The sequence below is a fragment of the Protopterus annectens genome, chromosome 4.part0 (assembly GCF_019279795.1).
Source record: "Protopterus annectens isolate FY-2018-M chromosome 4.part0, PAN1.0, whole genome shotgun sequence".
Classification (NCBI taxonomy): Eukaryota; Metazoa; Chordata; order Ceratodontiformes; family Protopteridae; genus Protopterus; species Protopterus annectens.
Genome location: NC_056733.1, coordinates 1374123694 through 1374146854, shown reverse-complemented (window position 1 = coordinate 1374146854; position 23161 = coordinate 1374123694). Strand labels below are relative to the sequence as shown.

General features: G+C 39.9%; 1 protein-coding gene across 1 annotated transcript in view; it reads left to right on the top strand.

The window, feature by feature from the left end:
• SLC25A48 (solute carrier family 25 member 48) overlaps nt 1-23161 on the top strand; it is a 771594-nt gene that overhangs the window by 398331 nt on the left and 350102 nt on the right. Inside the window, exon 4 of the mRNA XM_044069895.1 lies at nt 9278-9530. Within this exon, the coding sequence (XP_043925830.1) occupies nt 9278-9530 (253 nt within the window). The remainder of the gene's footprint in view (nt 1-9277; nt 9531-23161) is intronic.

Below are 23161 nucleotides of genomic sequence, written 5' to 3'. Positions count from 1 at the left end.
GAGTGCATCTTGGTTTTATTTGTGATGTCTCGATCCATGAATCCCTGTAGATGCTTATAGGATGCACTTGTAAATGATTCGGCAGATTGTATACCATTATCCTATAGCAAGAGGGCTTTGGAACTTTCCACTTTGGTCTTGTGAAGTGTGCAGTTTGCTTTTGAAAATGTCTTCACGGTGGTTTCTTTAACTGGGTGGGGGGTGGGGGGTGGGATGTGGATGTCCAGTGTGATTACTTTATGATCTGATATTACCAGTGAGGGTTTTATCTCTGTTGTGGAACACTGATACCCCATGTTGGTGATGATCATGTCCAGTATGGTGTCACCTCTAGTGGGCATGGTGTCCAGCTGTTCCAGGGTGTTAGAGTTTTTAAACTCTAGGAAACATTGGGCAAAGGACGTTGTACACGAGTAATTCTCCCACTCAATGTTTGGGTAGTTGTAATCACCTCATGTAATGGTGTTTGATAGGACCTTTATATTTTCCACTGGTCTCAGGAATACTGAGTGAGGTTCCTGAGACAAGGTAGGTGATCTGTAGCAGGCTACAATCTGATGAGCAGCTTTGCCCAATATTAGTTGCACTTGCATGGTCTCCAAGGCCTCATGCTCTGCCACTAACCTGAAGGTGTGCGTATCCATAAGGTAAATGGGTACACCCCTGCCTTTTGTATTTCACTTGTGGTTTTGAGTCCAAAGGTCAGAGGGATTGTGAGTGTTTTACGTGGAGCATGTCCAACAGCTCTGCCTTTGACATAACTTTGTATGTTAGGCAGTGAACACATCTGAGTAGGCGATATGCAAGGGAGTACAGATGGAGCATTTTGAGATGGTCTGTGTATGGCATGTATTTCAGGCCACTAATGCTCTTTGTGAGGTATTGCTGCAGGATTTCCAGTTGTTGTAGTTGTCTTGTGAGGTACATAGCAAAAGTGGTGTTGTACTCTATTATAGTTCTAGTGAGTGATTAGTAGTGGGGAACAATGTCCTCTTCTATTCTGCATGAGACACATTTTGTGATGAGGTGTGCCACATAGCAGGGTTTCCTGACTACTGTGTGGATGTGATTATCACAGTTGTGTCTACTGTCCACCTGTGACCCAAGGTCTCTTGTCACACTTTCAGTGTTAAGTATACTACCGCCTATGTTGTAGTTCTTGGCTACTGAATTTTTAACAAAGGGGACAACAATGCACCTTTTGGCATTGAGCTAGAGCCCATGGCTTTGACAACAGCCATCTGTCTCAGTGAGGCCCTTTTGTAAGATGTCCACATCTTTAGTGTTTACAATTATGGCTCCTAGTTTGCAGTCCTCTGGAAACTTCAGTAGTCCCAGACCTTCCATGTTAAAGTTTACTTCAGGGAAGTAGATACTAAACAGGACAGGACCCAGGACTGGACCCTGTGGTACTGCACTCATCACTGGTCCAAAGTCATACATGGAGTCTGCTACTTTCACAGTGTGTGTTCTGTCAGTAAGCCTTTGTCAACCCATCTTGTGACATAGCAATTTATACCTAGTTTAGTGGGTTTATCTATATTTCCAGAGTGTGGGGTGGTGTTGTAAGCTGTGGCAGGATCTACATAGGCTGTGCGAACCACCTTACCCTTGTCTACGGTTCTAATGACTGCTTCAGTGTCATCTATCAGGTTTAGGAGACATGATCTGCATTTTACAAACCCAACATGGTTGTGGTCCAGGGTTTGGGGATTACCAATGTAATTTTTTATAAGTTGTGTGATGATACATTCCATGGCCTTGAAGAGCGGGCTCATCAGGCTAATGGGGCACTAGTTCCTGGGGTCCGTGGTGTCTCCACCCTTGTGTAGTGGGATAACCATCACTGCGCACCATTCAGCAGGCACAAAGCATGAGGTGAGGCTATGACTGCACATGGTACATCAGTGTGGTGCCTGTTCGTTCTGTGGTTTGTGTAGAACACAGTCTGGGAAGTTATCTGGTCCCATGGCTGCTGTGATACTGGCTTTGGAGAGTGTTTTTTACCTGTGCAACCGCGATGACAGCAACTTTGCAGTCTTCCATTATAGAGATGTGCTTTTTCATGGGTGAGAGGGGGGTAAAGTTAACACTGATCCTATCTGCCAGGATGTTGGCAATATCAGTTGGGTCTGTATATTTAGTGCCACTGAGCTGTAACTCAGAACAGATCTGAGTGTAACCATGACATGGACCTGTCTGTTGGGCAGAGATCTCCTGAGTAGACAGTATGCAACAGAGTACGGATTGGGTTACATTCAGTCTTGTTACATGGGGCAGCTGTTTGAGGCCAGTAATCCTCTTGTTAGGGTACTTCAGTGGTCTTTCTGGCTGCTGAACGTGCCTAGTCAGATTCATCGCAAGTGTGTTGTGGTACTCTCTGACGGGTCTGATGACTGATGAGAAGTGGGAACCTCCTTTGACCTACATGCACAGACCTTGGCAGTTTGTGTGAACACATAGCATGATTTTCTGACAACTTTGTGAATGTGTTTGTGGAAGTAGAGATGTCTATCCACATTTGTCCATAGATCCTTTATTATCACCTCCGTATTTAAGTGTGTGAGCATGCCCAGTATGACCTTTCAGTATGTTGTTGCCTGACATTTGCTTCGTTTATTTACGTGTGCGAGCATGCCCAGTATGACCTTTCAGTATGTTGTTGCCTGACATTTGCTTCGTTTATTTACGTGTGCGAGCATGCCCAGTATGACCTTTCAGTGTGATGCTGAATGAAATCCACTACATTTGTTGGAGTGTGTCAGCACACCCAGTATAGACATTTATACTATATGTGTATGAAACATCAAGTTGTAGTTTTACAGCAGGCCTCACCTTTGTGTCATAGATCAACAGGGATCATGCTGTGCCTGCAGGGCTGCCATGAGACACTTTGCATAAACTTATCAGCATTTCTACATAAGCGGGGACAGCTATTCTTTGTACATTTCTACCTGGGGGCACACTTGATTGTTACTGTGGGTGTACATAGGATGAGGGGTTCACCTGACACTTATACACATTTGGTATGCCTGCACTGCTATGTACGGTACACCATTTCAGTCTGTACTGTTGTCTATCATACTGGCTTGAGGCATACTACTGTACTACAATTCTTAGCGTCCAATGTCACGTATATTAGATTGCAACTTCATAGCCTACACAACCCACATCACACCACCTGGCCTGATGTTCTCTGTCTGCATAGGTCTGTGGAGGAGGTTACCCATATGCCTCTTTAGGTGCATGTTACAGCATTTCTTTGTGTTTGCATTACTGTACAATTGTCCTGCTGCGTTTGTGCTACTGAAATGCTATCATGGCTTAGTGGTTCAGTGCTGTGACTATAGTGCACAGTATCCTGGGTTCAAGCCCTGTCACTGCTTTTTATTTTCATGCTGGGCAGACCAGACTGCTTAAGAGACAGTAAAGCTAATATGAGCATGTTTACCTGACTTTGCTCAACTTTGCCCGACCTTGCCCAACATTGCTCAATGTTGCCTGACATTGCGCTAGTTAGCATGGGCAATTTAGTGTACATATACTAAATATTGGTAAAAGCTGCTTAGCACTGCTTTATATTGCTTAAAACATGGCAATCATGCCTCAGGTGGTGCTGCAGGGCTGCTTATGTCGGATGCACATACTACAACACTCCCTATACATGTTTGGAAACAGGTAGTGTCAAGTTAGGCATCCCTTTTATTTTATGTGCAAGTTAGAGAGAGGTATCATTTCCAGGGTTCCTACTGAGCCAGTGTATGTGCTTTGCATTGCCTCTTTGCCAAGGCTAAGGCATACTGGGCACGCCTCCTTCTGCCTAATGGGGCAGGCTCAGGTTGTTCCTCCTCCGAGTCACACTGTGCCTGTGCAGGCCTTGGCAATGGTGGGAGGCTGTTTGGCCCTGCCCCATGCTGTTCCTGCTGCAGCTGTTTTCGCAGGATCATATTGTGTAGCATGGCACATACCATGACAATTTGGGTACATGTAGTTGGTGAGTACTGCAAGGCTCCACCAGATGTATCCAGGCACCCGAACCGTGACTTGAGCATCCCAAACACACACTCGATTACATTTCGTGTTTGTGCGTGTGCCTCATTATGGAGTTCTTTTTCAGGTGTGTGTGCATTTCTGATGGGTGTCATCAGCCACAGCTCTAGTGCATATCCAGCATCCCCCACTAGGTGACTGTCAGGGATGTCCCCATTGTCAGATGTCTGGTACAGCTGCGTCAGATGCCAGATATGGGAATCATGGTAGCTTCCAGGGCAGCCAGCACACACATTCAGTATTATGCCCTGGGCATCGCACATGACCTGGCAGTTGATGGAGTGGGAAGCCCTTGCAGGTGATGTAGACCCTACCCCGCTCACCGGCTGGTGCGTTGATGTGTATGTGCATGCAGTCAATTGCACCCACCACCTCAGGGTATTCCACTATTTGCTGGAAGAGATGCACATTGCTGGCCAATACCTCACGGGAATTGGGGAAATATACATAATCACCGACATGTGCATTCAGGAACTGGTGCAGTACCCTGGATGCTGATTCCTGTGAAATCCCCATTATATCACCAGTTGGTCTCTGGAAGGTACCCATTGCTAGTATTCTTAGGCCAACACCTTGGTTTCCACTGGGATGGGTTCCCCACTGCTGGTTCTGTGTGTGAGGCGTGGCCTGCACAGCTCAACAATTTGCTGCAGGAGGTCTCTGTCCACTCTGTAGCGCTCCACTATCTCCAGCTCATGTAGCCCCTGGTAGGTTACCCTGGGTCTGTACACTCTTCTCCGTCTCCTCACTGTGGGTTGCTCAGCAGCATTTGCAATGGCACCACCCTCAGCATCTTGCACATGTTGACTTATAATAGCAATGGCAGCCCCTAACATTTTTTTGTCTCAGTTAAGCTTTTTAAGTTTTCATTTCTCTTTGTAGACTGCAATGTTGCAGTGTTTCTGAGAAAAACATGGGGGAATGTTGTTTGCAGAGTTTTAAGTGCTGGGCTGGGCTAGTGTACTGACTGTGTAATTGGCTGATTCTGATTGATTTCACCTGGCAGGTCTGCTAGTTCTCCTTGGTTAACTTCCTACTACTTCTTTTCCTTCCTTTTCCCTTTGTGTTTCCACAGGGGGCAGCGACACACAAACAAGCGTAAACACGTGCAAACGAGTGCACATGCATGCACACAGGCTTACACAGGCTTAGGTGGGAGCACATGCGTGCACACAGGCTTAGACAGCCTTACATAGGCTTACACGGGCACACACAGGCTTAGACGGGTTTACAGGTGTGCACACGCGCGCATACAGTGTTAGCATCTTTGCAAGAAACTTTAGTGATATCCACGGCGTACACCTTCGGTTTCTGGGTTTCAGTTAAGACAACTGTAGACACTCCTCTTCCAGTCCTGAGTCACTTACAGCAAACATATGCCACTCTGCTCCAATAAGCTTGCAGTCTTTGAAACGTACCCCCTCATAATGTCACCTATTTTCTACTCTGTTACTCCCCTAATCCTACTCTTACACTCAAGGGACATGGTTCACATGGCAGGGAAAATTGGGATTCACTATCCTTACCCTCATTTGCATAGGATTGCCTAGTAAAGCTTGGTTACATCTCTCAGACTGAGCTTCCCTCCTTAGCAACCACTACTCAGTAGCCATGTTGTCTTCAGCCTGCCATTCACCTGCATGGCAGATGAATATTTTTAATAAAATGCCTATTTTTTGGCTTTTATTTTATTTTTTTCTGTTTTTTAGAGCGCCGCACGTTTGCGCGATGCTGCTCTATGCTTAAACATCGGAGATCGGGGAAAAAAATATTTTTTATTATTTTGCAACCGATAAAAATGCCAATGGCCTTATATTTGGCTATTGGCATGCTTCCTCAACTGGATGCATCCTTTATTTGGAGCTGTCATAGCTCCGTTTTGCTATTTGCAGAACGGTACTCCGTTACCAACGGAGTACATTTCTGCAAATAACACTACTCTTACTCGGACAGGTTAGTGTTTCCTGGATCGCAAATTTATCTCATTTGCATAGCTTTCAGCAGCAAATGAGGTAATTTGCATAACATAACACTGTCCGTGCAAGGGTAGTTTTAGGAGCTCTCATGCATGCCCCTGCCAGCTGTTTCTGGATCGCTTGGCAGACATATTGGCTGTCTGGAGTCTTACTCTACTCTTAGACTCCGTGCAAGCCTTTGTGAATCCGGCCCATACTTTATGTCTTAGAAAGTACATTTCATACAATGGCTATAACTAAAATGTGGAAGATACAGATGACAAAGCTGTGGGACTTTAACATAATGAATGTAGCTATGAAAGCTACTGTGTATAATGTTAGCTCCTACATTCACAGCACAGCCTTTCCTTCATTTACTATCTATGATTTTCAGAAGTTATGTTGAGGTAAGTTTCCCACCTCTGTAATGGTATGGCATATAGACAGTCACACAATAAAATAAACACCTCACTTAAAAAAAAAAAAAAAAAAAAAAAAACAAGAGGCAGCAAACATTCTTCTTTAGGGATAATGAAAAGTAAATTTTTATACGATTCAGTGAAATTGAGTAAATAAAATATCTGTTTAAGGAATAAGTCCCATTTTAGATAACTTTGACATGCAGTTGCCATATGAAAATATATAAGCAAATGCCCTTCAGTAGTAATCTTTTTTTTTTTTTTTTTTTTTTAGTTTTTTTGTTCCCTGTAATGGCTACCTTATGATGATAGCATGATGCATAAATAAAGGGTTTTAAAGCATAACATATTACATATCTATGAGTACCAAGATAACCAAGACACTAATTTACAGGTAGGTAATGAAAGTGGAGGTAGACAAGTATATACAGTACCTAACCATAAGCATTGTTGATGGACTATACTTCTTGTAACTTACATTACAAACAGATACAAGGACAGGTACTTGTATAAGGCTGCCGTAGATCTTATTGAATTCAAAGCTGATGTGCTACATGTGATCAAGCTTAACTCCCATCTGTTGAACTTTTAAATTGCCATTTGTATGCTGACAGTGATTGCAGTGTGGGTGTGTGATCTTTTCCCTTTTCCCCATGTTTGTGCAACCGTGGATTTCAGGGGTGTCAAGAGTGCAGAAGAATTACACCCCTGCAAAAAACACAATACCCGTATTTATATATGCATGAGTATGTTGTGGAATGACATCATATTGAAACCCTGGTGCACATCATATCAGTGCCAACACAGCAACAACACATACCTGAAAGAAAAAAAAAATACTGAAGCTACAATGATCACAGGAAAACAATTATTATCCTTTTATGATCAGAGGAAAAAAACTGACCTGCAAAAAGAGTATGTCTGCCTGTTGGTAATGTTAAAAAAAGTTTTTTAATAACATAATAGTTAAAGTTAGAGTCAGGAATAGAGTTGAGGTTAGAACATGTAAATAAGGCTCTGCACATGTACCATGTTATGCATTTGTGCAGATTTTTGCAGAATGTCCCGATTTTGGCCTCATATTTATGGCCTGTTCCTCATACAATTTCTGTTTTTTTTTAGCAAATCATGAAGAATTTAAGTCAATAAATAATAACATACATTTGAGTTTCAGACTACATAGTCTTCAGAAAATGTATGCAAATGCAAAACCTGTTATTCTAGCAACTTTTTTGAGTTTATAAAAACAGTATTTAAAATATGTCCCTATTTTTGGGACTTTACCTCCCCCATTATTTTAGGATTTCTCCAGATTTCTTACACTAAGTGTTTTGAGAGGTATGACCCCCCCCCCCCCTATGCACACTGTGACTTATTTGTCACTGTCAGCACCCTTCACTAGCAGTAGAAGTAAAAGATAGGATACCTTGGATACCTTTCACTTATATTTGTATTATCCTGTGGAATGGGCCACTGATGTCTTTCAGTGTGAACCACATCAATAGACTGTTATATTTTGTGTGTGTGTGTAGGTTCCAGTCATTTGATCAAAAGTTAAAATATCTAAAAGCTGTTTCTTGCTCAAAATAGCTAAAGCTCAGAATATTGAAAATGTCTATAAATAGAAATTTGTCCTTATCCCAGTATTGAGTGATATCAGAGTTGGTATATATAAGTTGTGGGGTGTGGGGTTGCAGAGAGAGTTTCTCCTCGCATATAATAGGTTTACTTTTATAATACTATGGGTATTATGAGTTTAGATATTTTAAGTGTTACAACACACACACACACACACACACACACACACACACACACACACACACACACACACACACACACACACACACACACACACAAAATAGTTTATGAAACATCAAATCATTGAATATGTATTATCTGATTCCAGCTCATTAACAATACTAAACCAATGAATCACTGAAAACAGTAACAACTTGGGTGAAAGAGTTTTTTTTTGGAGGGGGGTCTATGTCTCCTGTGCCCATGTTATTACATTTGAACTTACTGTGGATGACACAATACCAGGGAAGATAGAAAAAATCCATTAACTCTGGCATTCTGTGATCATCAGCAAAATTGCTAAACCTGTACTTTCACTTGTTTACTCACTCACTGTCATATGAACCACCACCTCCATGTCCTAGAGTGAGCATGCTGACTGCATCCACTGCCCACTCAGTTCTCAAAGCAAAGTGTGTGTGTGTGTGTGTGTGTGTGTGTGTGTGGGGAATATAAGTAACTTTCTTCCAAGTAAGAGCAAGTTAATCAATGAAGATATCCACTACATTTTCAATTTGAAAAACATTTCACTTTGACCATTTTAGCAGTATAGAAGAGGGTTATATTGTATGTATACATGGCGTGTGTGTGTGTGTGTGTGTGTGTGTGTGTGTGTGTGTGTGTGTGTGTGTGTGTGGTGAATCAGTACACAAAATGACAGGCTAAAACAACTACTGAATCAAATATATAGTAATGCTTCACTTTACTTTGAGTCTGTATACCAGTATCATAACATGCTAAGTAAAAAATAAATAAATAAATAACTGAAAACTTTCTTAAACTGAAACACAAGTCTGTTAAAATATAATGGCCAGTATAAATAGAAATGTATATAATTTCTGAACTGGAGCAGTGGTATCAGACTTAGTACACATTAATTGACAGGTGTGGGATAGGTTGAGCTGATAATTTAGAGTGCCACAGTAGCATAATTACAAATGACAAAATTGCCTGCATTTATTTGTAAAATGGAAGATTGTTGTTGTATTAGACTGTGCTGTATGACATTGTTACTACTGCAAATGTACTTTGCTTCACCCTCCACCCCACTCCCAGGCTACAGGATTCTTCAAAGGAATGTCCTTCCCACTGGCCAGCATTGCTGTTTACAACTCTGTGGTGTTTGGTATATTCAGTAATGTGCAAAGACTCATCACTCAGTATCGGTGTGGACAAGAGAAGGCTGTGCCTACACTTTCTGATGTGGCATTTGCTAGCATGGTTACTGGGTTAATCTCTGTTGGAATTGGTTGTCCTGTGGATTTGGTGAAGATCAGACTACAGATGCAGACAGCTCCAACTTTTCAAGGTGAATATATCATTTAGACAGTCTGTATGAAAAAAAAATCCTTTGCATTTTATGTGAAATTAGTTGGTTATACAGTGTTCCATCACCTGATTTAAAATGTAATAAGCAATCTTTTTTGGAGCTAGCTTTCTATTATTCAGTCGAAAAATTTATTTTATGATGGTGTATAATTTTTGCAAAAAAAATCTGAAGAAATTGACTGCTTTTGATATTTCATTTATCACCCTCTTTTCACATGGAAGATTTGATTACATGCTAGAGTGCACATCCTCTGAGTTGCGCATGGATAGCAATATGGAGCTGTAGATGCATACTGAAAATGTAGTTGAAATAAGTGTCTCTTTCATTTCAAATATTTACTTTGTCATTCAATAGCATTGGCTGAAATTGTGATTAGTTTATTTTTTAGTTCCAGTTAGCAGTTTGGCATCTCCTGTATACTTATCATACCAGCATAATGGTTTTGTTTGTAAATATTTACTTTATTGCTCAGGTGCATTTACTACAATGATTATCAGTCCATTTTTAGCAGTTTGGCCATTCCTATATACTTGTCACACAAACATAATGGATGTTTTCTAGATATTTACTTAATTACGCATGTGTATTTACTCTAAAGATTATCAGTACATTTTTTTAATCCCATTGTAGCAGTCTGGCCATTCCTATGTACTAACTATTGTACCATAATGTAGAACCCACAAGAAAGCAAACAGAATCTGTATCACTGGTGACCTTTTGGGAGGAGGTAATGTTCATAGCATCAAGCTCATCACATTCAGTCAAATCCTGTGGACAAACTATAATTTTGCAGAGAAGCTTGAAAGAGTGCAGGCATTGATTGACAATAAAGCTGACCCTTCTTTCATTTCAGAGACATTTACTAAGCTACAGGTCGTTCTTTAGCTCCAGTCATACAACTTCTTATCATTTTAATTTTTGTCCAGTTATTTCATGACTACTTAACTTGAGAACATGACTAACTGCTCTTTTGAAATTATGTACTTACTTGTTTTTAGATCTAGAGATTGCTTCAGTTGTATTCTGTGCAAAGTGTTAAAACCATCCATTTTATTTTATCTTATCCCGGACAGTATGTGCAAATGGGTAGTTGTGATTGGTGTACCCCTTCAATATGAAATATCCAATAAAATAAAATAAAATAAAAATCTTCTTCTAGTACATGCGCTTGAATAACTCTTTATCATGAGAAATAATAATAAAATTATCTCTCCTCCCTTCTCTTTGCAGCTTCCCATCTGTTTCTGTTCTTTTCTTGGCATAAACAATAGAAATTGACCGACTTTCAATCTTTAGGTATATTGCTACTAACATTTACTGAGGTAATCCTGCAGTTTTTTCCTTTATAAATTGTTTTATCTATTAGATTATCCATATTTTAAAGGGTAAGTGGCCATTTTCATGGTGTCATAGTGAGCATTGTCACTCAGACTGTGTCAGTGCATGATAACAACGTTTCTTTGTCAAAAGTTTCCATTTATTGCAAAATGCAAGAGGTTTCAGTTTCATGTTTCACTTTGTTCCCTACCTTTAATTCTATGCTTGTTTTGTTTATTATTTTAGTTTACTATTTTTTCTGTTCATTTTTTAGTGGTGGTTTAGTGTCTTTACAATGATGGATCATTTTACTTAATTTAGTATTGTTGAGAAGTGCAAGTCTGTACTACTGCAGTTTCTACAAACACTCACAACAATGCCAGGGCTATAGTATACAGGTAAAAGGATGACAAAATAATCAAGCATTGCTTTTCATACATATACACATTGGTCAGACTCTAACAGTAAAAGTATGAATCTTCAAGTTGTGAAGCATATGCTCAAAGCAACACTGGAGTTGGGTGTAGATGTGCTATGAAAAGACATATTAGCACCTTTTCCACTCAGAGTTCAGCTGTGATGGATGAAAAAGGATGACAAAATGGCAGTAGGAAAAAAAGGCCCAGAACAACCAATCAGTCAAAGAAGAAAACGTGGAGCTTCAAAGTTCACTAAGGGAGGTGACCTTCCAGTGAGTTGACAGGCTATGCTGTAAGAGCAGTATTACAAAATGTGTATGTGCAGATTTACATGTTTCATTAGTGATCATGAGTGATTTTTGTTCATGACACATATTCAAATAAAAAAAAAAATCATAAAAAACTATCCATTAAGAGTGAAGTTTACATTTAGCACATTTGAAACATGACTGCACATCTGTGCAAAGACTGAATATTGGTGGGCTTTTTTTAGAGATATAAAGATTTGTCACATACAAGGCAGTGACTTCAGAAGTATTACCAATGCAGACTGATGAAGTTAAGACTTTCACTACCACAGCATTTGTTTGAGTAGTGTACTATGTATGTATGTCTCATCTTTGTATATATGACATGTTTCTAAATTGAAAAATACGAACAAAAAAACAAACAAACAAAAAGAAGATTAATATCATATAATAGCATGGTGTAAGTACTTTATTAATTACTCAAAGCTTGGAGTTCAGACAGCATATAACTCCAGAATTAGAATTCAATAAGTCAGGTAGTTCCAGTTCTGTAATCTGCCTTGACTTTGGGATAGGAATAAATAATGCAGAGGGATTGTCCTACCTTATTAGGAGAGTCAGTGGGTCTTGCCTCCTTGCTAAAACATTTTGAATGCATTGCTTTTTTTCAAAGTCTGACATTGTAAATATAATACATTTTAATGGACATCCAACCAACAAATAAATAATAAACAACTCTACTGCTTCCAGTTATGAACTGCAAGAGCTCTTCATCTGCAGTTGTCAGTTTGGTATTGTCATGACATGTATCTGCAGTTGTCAGCTTGATATTGTCATGACATATATATGAAGTCAGTTTGGTATTGTCATGACATGTATCTGCAGTTGTCAGTTTGGTATTGTCATGAGATATATCCGGAGTTGTCAGTTTGGTATTGTCATGACATATATCTGGAGTTGTCAGTTTGGTATTGTCGTGACATATATCTGCAGCTGTCAGTTTGGTATTGTCATGACATATATCTGGAGTTGTCAGTTTGGTATTGTCATGACATATATCCGGAGTTGTCAGTTTGGTATTGTCACAACATATATCTGGAGTTGTCAGTTTGGTATTGTCATGACATATATCCGGAGTTGTCAGTTTGGTATTGTCACAACATATATCTGGAGTTGTTAGTTTGGTATTCTCATGACATACAGTCTTTTCAGAACTCAGCCCCATGGTTTCATGAAAAATCTTATATTAAATAACACAGGTTAGTGCTCTGTAGCCCAGATCTTGCAGGGTATGGGAAGTGTATGTTAACTAAATAAATTACTTGATAACTCTACTGTTTTAGTGAAGGCCTCTGCTATACCTACCCATACAGAAATAGCCAACAGACATAGCAAACCTAATAACTTCCACAGCATATTTGCTCACCTTCCATTTTCCCATTTTGGTCCTTAGAACAAAGTTATTGATAAATTCACCTGAGCGGTTTCATGGCACAGAGTGATGGAACCCTTACTATAACTCAGGCAACTAGGGTTCGAGGAACAGCCCTAGCACTGAAGGAACCAGGCAGGGAAAGAGGGGTGAGGAGTGTAGGGGTGTGGCCCACATGTCTTACTGGGGCTAGGGAGGATGGTCGGTGCTCAGGGAGTACACACAAAGAAGTGCAACTTCTTAAGCAGAGACTGGGAAAAGCACCCATACTTGTGCCTAGGAAGGTTGCAGGAGACCAAATATAGATAGTGCATGACAGGTATTTTTGACATTGCTGTTAAGGTCCACAAAGTGGACAGGTGATGAACAGTAGGCTATGACACAGTGGCAGTATATCTCTTGTATCACACAGTGGCAGTTTTCTTACTTTGTAATGTACGTGTCCCATTCTCCTTGCATGAATGTTTATGAATACATATTTCTTTCAATTACTTTATTTTTTTAATTTATTTTGTTTATTTTCATTTGCTGGGATAGAGCTCTGATCAAATTTGACCATCTGCAGGGTCTTCCCTGGTTACATGCATAGTAACAGTAAATTAACATTAAAGCTATAACTAAGTTATATAGTATAATGGCATGTTGTAGAATAAATGTAAAAAAAATATACACATATTTACAAGAAATTTTAAAAAGTAGGATCAGAAGTATGCAGTGCATAATACAGATGTTTATTGTCCAGCCAAAAGGGTGGACATAGTATTTAGGTTCATAGGTTCATAAATGTGTACTAGGCTAATGGCCCTAGGGCCTTTACAAGCCTAGCCATAGGATTTCCCTGGCATAGTGCCACCTGACCTTAGTTCCCAGTGCCTCTATCGAGTAGATCCACTGGAGTTATCCCCAGGGTGAATTTTCTGTTTCCCATCCACTCATCAAGATTTATCCGGAAGAGGGTCAGCGAGGTGTTCTGCTTGACATGTATGGGTAGTCTATTCCATAACATGAGCAGTCTCTGGGTTATGAACCTGTCCCTCCAACCTGTTCTGTTAATTGTGGTAATGAGGTTGAGGTCTTTGGAGCATGTGGTGTGGTGGGATTGGGATTTCTTTAGATGTAGCATTTCTAACAGAGCTGGGTCAGACATGGCTTTATAAGTCAATCAGAGATTGCCTCTAATTAGGCAATATGAGACAGAGAATAGTTGGAGTGTTTTGAGTCTGCCCATATAGGACAAGTGTTTAAGGCATAGGATCCTCTTTGTGAGGTACTTTTGCGGCCTTTCCAGTTGTTGCAGGTGTCTAGTGAGGTACATGCCAAATGGGGCATTGTACTCGATGATTAGCCTAATGAGGGAAGAGTAGAGGTAGACAATGACCTCTTTCTTCCTGGATGCAAAACCCTTAGTAATGAGATGTGCCACATAGAAGGACTTTCTGACCACAATGGCAATATGGTGATCAAAAGAGAGGTTGCTGTCAACCTATGTTCCTAGATCTCTTATAACACCTTCTGGGTTCATTGGACTACTATCAATGTGGTAATTCATGGGAACTGGGTGGTTTCCCAAAGGGGATGATGACAATTCTTTCAGTTAGTCACCAGAGTTGTGGATGAAGGCAGGATGGTTCATACAGCCTACGTTGATCTGGCCAAGGCTTTTGATGCCATTCCCCACTCAGGAATCATAGAAAAACTTGCTAAGCTAGGCATCAACCCCTGTATCACTAGGTGGGTTGCAAACTGGCTCACAGATAGAACCCACAGTGTGAAAGTAGCTTACTCCAAGTCAGACTGCTGACTAGTCACGAGTGGAGTCCCACAGGGTTTGGTCCTTGGTCCTCTCCTGTAAAATATACAAATATGAAGGGAAATATTAGCACTGAATAGAGCAGAAGTTGTAGAATACCAAGAGCTGCAATATGAGAACTAATAAAAGGAAATGTGGATTTACATATATAGTGTGGAATAGACAGATGGGGTAGTGATGGGTATGAGTTTATATGTTGGAGAGGTTAGGATATTAAGCAAAGGTTTTCTGAGAAGAATGTAACCATGGGAGTTAGGTGACATGATCTGTGTTCTGATATGTACACTTATATTGTTCAGCTAGGTGTTGTTTGAACTGACATCTAATTTTTTTGCATTCTCTGATTTCAGCACGATCAGGTGGCAAGGACTGCCAAAGTTTTGAGGTAAGAACAGAGAAGATGTTGTCCATGGGATGAAGTTTAGTTGCTAGAGTTATGAGAGTAGGGCTATCACTGGATTTGTTTCTTAAGTAGTAGTGTGGGTTGGATGAAGTTAGTCTCAGAGTAGATTGTGTGTCTTTGCATAGAAGTTTGAAGAAAAGACAGCTAAGAAGAAACATGACTCTGCCATGAATGGAAAATGGATTTGCCTTTTCCAAAATGTTGCAGTGATGTTCAAGTTTAATTTTTGCAAGTTCATAGGTTCATAGATTCATAGGTTCATAGATTAGTGCTAGTATTTTGGGTTTCTAATATGGTGATGGTAAGGGACCCCATCCCTATGTAAAAGTATGATTAAAGTTTGTAAAAGTAGTATTGCTTCAGTCCATGATGTTAGTCAAAAGTGCTCTTTGCAGCACCTGCAATGTGCCCAGGATTGACTCCTTCTACAATTTATGCAGAGTTACATGCATCAGCAAAATACCTAATAAGACTGTAAATTCTTTTTTATGAGACACATTGTTCCTACTACTATGGAAATTGTCTGGATATCCTTCCTCCATATTGCCATCATTTCTGTCTGCAAATCCTGGCATTTTATGAGTCTGTGTCTCTTTGTACATAAGACACTATAGTCACTGGGTGTAGCAATTTCAGTGATCAGTGCTACTTTTGTTTTCTTTTCATGGACTACTATATCTGGTTTTCTTGACTGTATTTTTGAACTGTTAGTAATGGGTGATCCCGTGTGATATAAACTTGATCATTCTCTATAATACTTCTTGGCTCATGTTTCCAGTGCTTCTAAACTACTTCAGTTTTGTAATGTTTGAACAATCCCCAGTGTAGCAGTCTTGCCCCGTTATTATTCCTTACAGTATACAGGCCATCTGCCATTAGTATATCATACCCAGGATGTCCGACTATTTCCAGTTCGTTTTTACAGAACCTGCATTTGTTTGTTTCTCCCACATGTTCAATGGATCTTGTACCCCAAAGTGTACATAGTCCACTATCCTGGACTGCTAATATTAACTTTTTAGATTTTGTCTTAAATTAACCTCTCCTTAAGCATTCCTGTATCAGAGCCTGATTGACATGAGGTTGTTACAGGATTTTTCTGTACTTGCAGCTATATTTATGTCTTTTCCACATTTCTTGCCTTGTGATTTGATCCTTCTCTTTATATTCTTTTGTTTATTTTTTTGGCATATTTAGTTGGTGCCTGATTTTTGTCTACTTGTTTGGTTGCCATTCCTGCTTCACACCAATATGCTTCTGCTAAATTAAGCAGGGAAGTCATCTTAGATTTGTTCTCTTCGTGTTTCAAAACATTCACTATGTTTGGATCTGATGAAGTCAGCAGATATGTATACAATCCTACAATTGTAGATCATTACATGTAATCAATTTTGAGGAGACTCATACCTCCTTCAGAATGAGGGATATATAATCTTTTAATACAGTGATTTTTATATAGGTTCATAGGTTGGTACTGGGCTGTCTGCCTGAAGGCATATATTAGCCCAGCCACGTTGTGCGGTATTCACCACCCCTTTAGTAGTTCCCTAGAGCATTGTACTAGCAGCTAGTACCCTTGGCCCCTATCTAGTAGTGCTGTTGGTGTGAACTTTCTGTTACCCATCCACTCATCAAGGTTCCTCTTCAAGAGTGATAGTGAGGGGCTCTGTCTTATGTAGATCGGGACCCTGTTTCATAGTAAGGGAAGTCTCTGCGAAGGGAATCTATCCCTCCAGCATGTTCTATTCATTGTTGTGTTGAGGTTCATATCCCTAGTTCATGTAGCTCATGTAGATTTGGTTTTGCTAAGATGGAGCATGTTCAACAATTCTGGGTATCTTATATCATATATCATTTGGTAAGCGTGAAGCATTTGTCTTGATTTCCTGTCCAACTGATCTACTACATTTAGGGCAAGTTAATCACCCCAAAAATATAAATTAGAACAGAAAGGGCAAATTAGTTTATAGCTTGGACTTTGTTTGTGGATGTCAGGGTGTTTTTGTTTTCATTATTAATTTTATTCTTCTAAAATATTCTTTACTGAGTTTTGTTTGCATTTGCTCTGTTTTATTTTTGATCCTTCATCATTTCTCAAATATTTATACACTCCGTCTTGCTCAAATTCTTTTATATCGCATTCATATCCCAAACTGTTTTCTTGCTACTGCAGCCTTCCTGCTCTTTAAAGGTTGCTTTTGCACATTTATCAAAACCAAATGACATTCTTATATCATGTGAAAAAGTCTTGACCATTTGCAGGTGTGCTTTGAGCTCCACAGCTGATGAACTATGCAGTTTTAAATCATTCACAAGAACATGAGAAGTCTTTGCACTTTGTTGTAAGCATGACCTAATCTAGGAATTCCCAAAGTGTGCACCACGGCACCCTGGGTTGCTGCGGCTTTCTCACAGGGGTGCCGTGAACTAATAAGCTTAGCCACAAAATAAACCACAAACTAATAAGCTTAGTTACTAAGCTTATTAGTTTGCGGTTTATTTTGTGGCCACGCTAAAGGTTATAGGCTACACAGGAGGTGAGCAGCTAACCCTGGCTTACATTATTTATCTGTAGTTATTGAACAGGAACTTCCATCTGGGTAGAGCCTATGTGTCATCATGTGTCAAAGCACGAGGTGTGGTTAGGTCAACTTTTTTACAGCAGGCAGTTGAAATATAGTGTAACAGTTACTGATTATTTATAGTAGCGATATAGATCTGTTCTATCCATAGCTTGAAACAATTTGCAGTCATCTGAGGTATTTTTTTGTTTATTTATAGTTAATTATCCTAGCGAAAAGGATATAACAGGGTAGGTTAAGAAAGACGGAGGCTGCGGTGAGCACGTTGGTCTCCCCAAGTTGCTAGTTGGGTTCAGACATGCAAAAGAAAGTAGTGCTTCCACTGGTTCAGCTCATTTCTACTTTGGGTAAAATATTGTTGGATCTGGATCTGACTGCTGGTGAGAGCTAGTTCACTCTAATTTTGAAAATAAAAACCAGAATGTTAAGTTTTACATAGCTGCTTTTGGCAAACAATGCTGCCAATGGATGTTACAGTTGTTTGTTCCCTATAGCTCAGTAATAGTTATGTTTTCACTCCTCAGTTGTAGAAGTATTATAATGCCTTAGCAGGACTGCACGTTTTTATTATACTGCCTTAGCAAGACTATACGTTTTCTCTCTTCATACTTCTCAGCTGTCCATGATTTTGAAGCAAAATTTTGCTCTGTTCCTCACCTGAAATTGGAGGTTTGGGGAGAAGAAGTGATGGATTATATTTAATAAATTACTACAATAATTGGAGTTGTAGACTTCTTTTACTAATGCATATTGATTTACATTCTCGTATTGCATCGACTTCTGAATTTAATTGTGCTAATATTTTAAAAGTGGTCCAGATTATTTCTGTATGTGTTCCTGATTGTGGAGGTAAGCGATTAAGGGCTATTCTATATCTGTATTATCTCTGTTTACGTTTGTGTGTGTGTGTATATATAGAGAGGTATAAATTCCTGCATTTGGTCGAATGCTTATTTCACTGAATGACAAACCACTGAGCCAAAAAGGTTAAAAGTGCATTTATTTGAATGATTAATTGGTTGAAAGTCAGTCACTCTCACTGAATGTGACAGCTGCACACAGTTTTGTAAAACACCAGTATAAATATGAAAAGTATATGAAAATGCAATTGGGGTTATCACCATAATCACTGCTGGTGTAATTTCCAGTTGAGTACTGGTGAGATTTCATGTGAGTGATATTTTCACATTTTCCACAGTTCTGCAACCGTGGAGTTAATATATTTTAGTAAAGGGGTGTGTGAGGGACAAATCCCCCACATGGATGGTCTCCTGCAAAAACTTTTTTTTTAAAGATTTTTCCTTGGGTGATTGCGTCTATATGATATTTCTGCTATTTGGAATTGGATTATATGGCATTTCAGTGAAATGGTTGTCAGCAATTTGATTTGTGTAACAGTGAGATTGAAATTCAACCAGGTGTGTGTGAGTGTGTGTGTGTGTGTGTGTGTGTGTGTGTGTGTGTGTGTGTGTGTGTGTATATATGTATGTGTGTGTGTGTTTGTGTGTGTGTGTGTGTCTGTGTGTGTGTGTGTATGTATGTGTGTGTGTGTGTATGTATATATATATATATATATATATATAGACACACACACACACACACACACACACACACACACACACACACACACACACACACACACAGTGTCATATCATCTGTAAAACTGTGTATGTAATGAAACTGCTACTCAGTTTTTAATTGTTGTTTTAGCTGTGTGAGAGCTAGGATTTAACTTTCTGGTTGGATGTGTACTTCCCAGATATCAACAATATATTTCCAAACTGGAGAAGAGAAGACCACGACACAAAATATCCAAAAATTTATTGTGAAAACAGTAATGATAAAACAGATTGTTGCTGTCATAATTAAAGGCTTTCTTTTTTGTATGGGCACTAGTTTTCAAGCATTGTGCACATCTGTGCACAAACTGGTTACTAATCAGCAAGTCAATGTGAAGACACACTCCCAACCCTAATAAACTTTGCTGTCTCTTCTCTCCTTCACTTTACAAGTAGTTTGAATTATTACTTACCCCCTCTGAGGCCTTCACTAATTTCCACTGATTGCCTCTCTGGTTTCTTAGCGTTCCAGCTGGTTTACACCCCTTGTGCTATCTTCCTCCCCCAATACAAAGTCTGTATTAGAATCCTGCTGAGCATGGATCCATCTTTACATTTCTAGTCTCCCACCAGGACACAAGTGCTCTTCAGCAATTACATTCTGCTTGCCGGTAAGCCATTAGACCTCAGGAATTTGTTTAAAGTGTTCAGATTTGTAAAGTAATACTTTTTTCTCTTGTCTTAGTTGGCTCTGCCCTGCTCTGTTCACCCACGCTAAAGCTCGGGCTCTCTCCTCTCCCCTGCCCTGCCACCTATTCCCTCCTGCCCCCACTACCTCTACATTTATAGTAATCACAGCCACACCCACAACTCACCCTCACATCACCTCCAGCAATCACAGCTCCTCAAGTCATATCACATTATACCACACCAACTTGCTCCACACAAAATACACCCAATCACTCTTATTCCCACTAGGCATTTTTTACATCACTCACACTACTTCCCCATCCACATATAGTGCAACCCTATAATTCCTATTCAGACCCCCCACCTAGAAACAACTTAAACTTTATAACCATGACTATCACATAACTAAGTCTAGTCTGTCTTCTCATAATTCTTTACAACACCACAAGTTATCACTCTAGCAATTTCCCTAAACCTAGTAGCACAACACTACATTATGCACTCTCGTATACAGACACCACACATTATAATAATATCTGCCCACAGTTATTCAAGAACTACGTAATGGACCAGTTCAGAACTAAACACATATACTCTCATTCCTACTCCAAAAAAACACAATACTTCCTCACACTCCTCACCAAACTCCAACATCTATATCACCATTTTAACTCCAGGCTCACCATAAGTGGGGATATCCACCCCAACCCAGACCCAAATCCTTCCTGTCCAACACAAACTGCTCCAACACAAATGTCAGAACTTAACACCCCCACTTTCTTCATCCCTGGGCAAATCAACAACAGCAGCAAAACCAACCATCTTTTAATGCTAAATATTAATATTAGAAGTATCAAAAATAAAATACCTGAACTCCAGGCCACAATAGCACACTACTCCCCAGACATAATTGCTTTAACAGAAACCTGGCTAAATAAAAACATAGCTAACTCAGAAGTTCTCCCTACCGGCTACAATATCATTAGACAAGACAAACCACTTTGTAAAAGGGGTGGAACTGCCTTACTGTACAAGTCCAACTTAACTGTCTGTCAATTACCAAACTCCTACCCCTCCCCCAATAATTGGGACAAACTTATCTCACAACTTCAACTTCACCCTGAAAAGGTCATCACCACAATTGTGATCTATATTCCACCTGGTAATACACCTGCTAGCCTTGAAGACTTCTTATCCCAGTCTTCTTCCACATACTCACAAGAAATCATTATTCTGGGGGACTTCAACCTAGATTGGTTCACCTGTATATCAGAACCACCAAGTAATCTAATAAATCTCCATGGCTACCAGCCGCTAGTCCAAATTCCAACTAGATGTGATAAACAAATCTAAAAGGGAATCCATCCTTGACTGGGTCCTAACTAACAACCCCACATTGTACCCTCACACAGGCATTCTCCCAGACACCTTAAGTGACCACAACATAATTTACTTTATACATAGTAGAACAAGCATATGCAAAACCACTAACTATATATCCACTAGAAACACAAAAAAAATCTCTCCTGAGGTCCTCAACACTTTACTCTGTAACTGTGACTGGACCCCCCCTAAAACCCTCTCACTTGACCAGGCTGTAGCATATTTCAACAAAATATTTCTACAACATCTAGACACTGTCGCTCCATTGCACAAAATCAAGGTTAGAACCTCTACCAACCTCTGGCTCAGTAAAGAAACCAAACAAATCCTTAAGTCCAGAGACACTGCCTGGCTTTACTATCAAAAAACAAAGAAACACAAAGCCTAACTAAGTACCAAGAACTGCACAACCATGCAAAAAATGCATTAGGCTGGACAAAAAGATCCTACTACACAACCTTACAAACTACATACCAACACAACCCACAAAATTTTGGAAAAATGTAAGCCAGCTATTAAAATCCACCCAAAAGGCTACCCCCAAACCAACCACCCCTGACACTAAAGTTCCCATCGAAACACAATTCACCTCCCACTTTGTGAACTCAATTTAATCCTTAGTATCACAGGACAGTTCCTTCCTCACTGCCCCCCCCCCCCCGCAGCACAAATAACACTAATTCAAGCTTTAACCTCAAAACAGTTTCCACCACTTCAATCAAAAGCATGCTCTCCAAACTAAAAACCTCATCAACAGCAGCCAACCTACTCCCCAGCTATTTCTTGAAACTCACAGCAGATGCTATTGCTATCCCAGACTCCACTCTCATAAACAGATCAGTTGTTGAAAACTATGTGCCCAAACTCTGGAAAATATCCTATGTTACACCCATACATAAAGACGGGACCTCCACTGAACTTAATAACTACAGACCCATTGCTTTACTCTCCCCACTGTCCAAAATCCTAGAAAAATGTATCCATACCCAGGTGCTAAACTATCTCCTAGACAATAACATCCTGTCACCTACTCAGCATGATTTCAGACCTGCCCATAGTACCACTACAGCCCTCCTCTGCTTCACAGACACAGTAAACCGTCTCAAAAATGAAGGCCTACAAGTGTCAACTCTTTTTTTGGATATGTCCAAAGCATTTGACACAGTCTCAAACCAAATCCTGCTAAACAAACTAAACCAACATCAGCTATCAAATTCCACTCTTACCTGGTTCCAAAGCCACTTAACTGACAGGTACCAAGCTGTGAAATGGGAAAATGTTCTCTCTCCTCAGCTGCCCATAACTATAGGTGTCCCACAGGGTTCTATCTTAGGACCACTACTATTCACAGTCTTCACAAATGACCTCCATACCTCCACAGAGCATGCATCTATAATTCAGTCTGCAGATGACACTACCTTAATCTGTGCTGCACAAAACATTCCCACCCTCCTGCAAACAACTCAACTAGCATTCTCTGACATTGAAAACTACCTTACCAAACCCCAACTTATCCTCAATCCAAAGAAAACTCAGCTTATGATTATAACCAGTTCTAACAAACACACTCAATTCACTATCTACTCCACAAATGCTACTCCAATTGCTCCAGTGGCACAGACCAAGCTATTGGGAATAACCATAGACTCCCACCTAAAATTCGATAGTCATCTTAACTTAACTATTAAAAAAGTACATGCCAAATTGGGGTCACTCTACCGTATCAAACCATTTCTTACCAACAACACAAGATCAGCCATTGCTCAC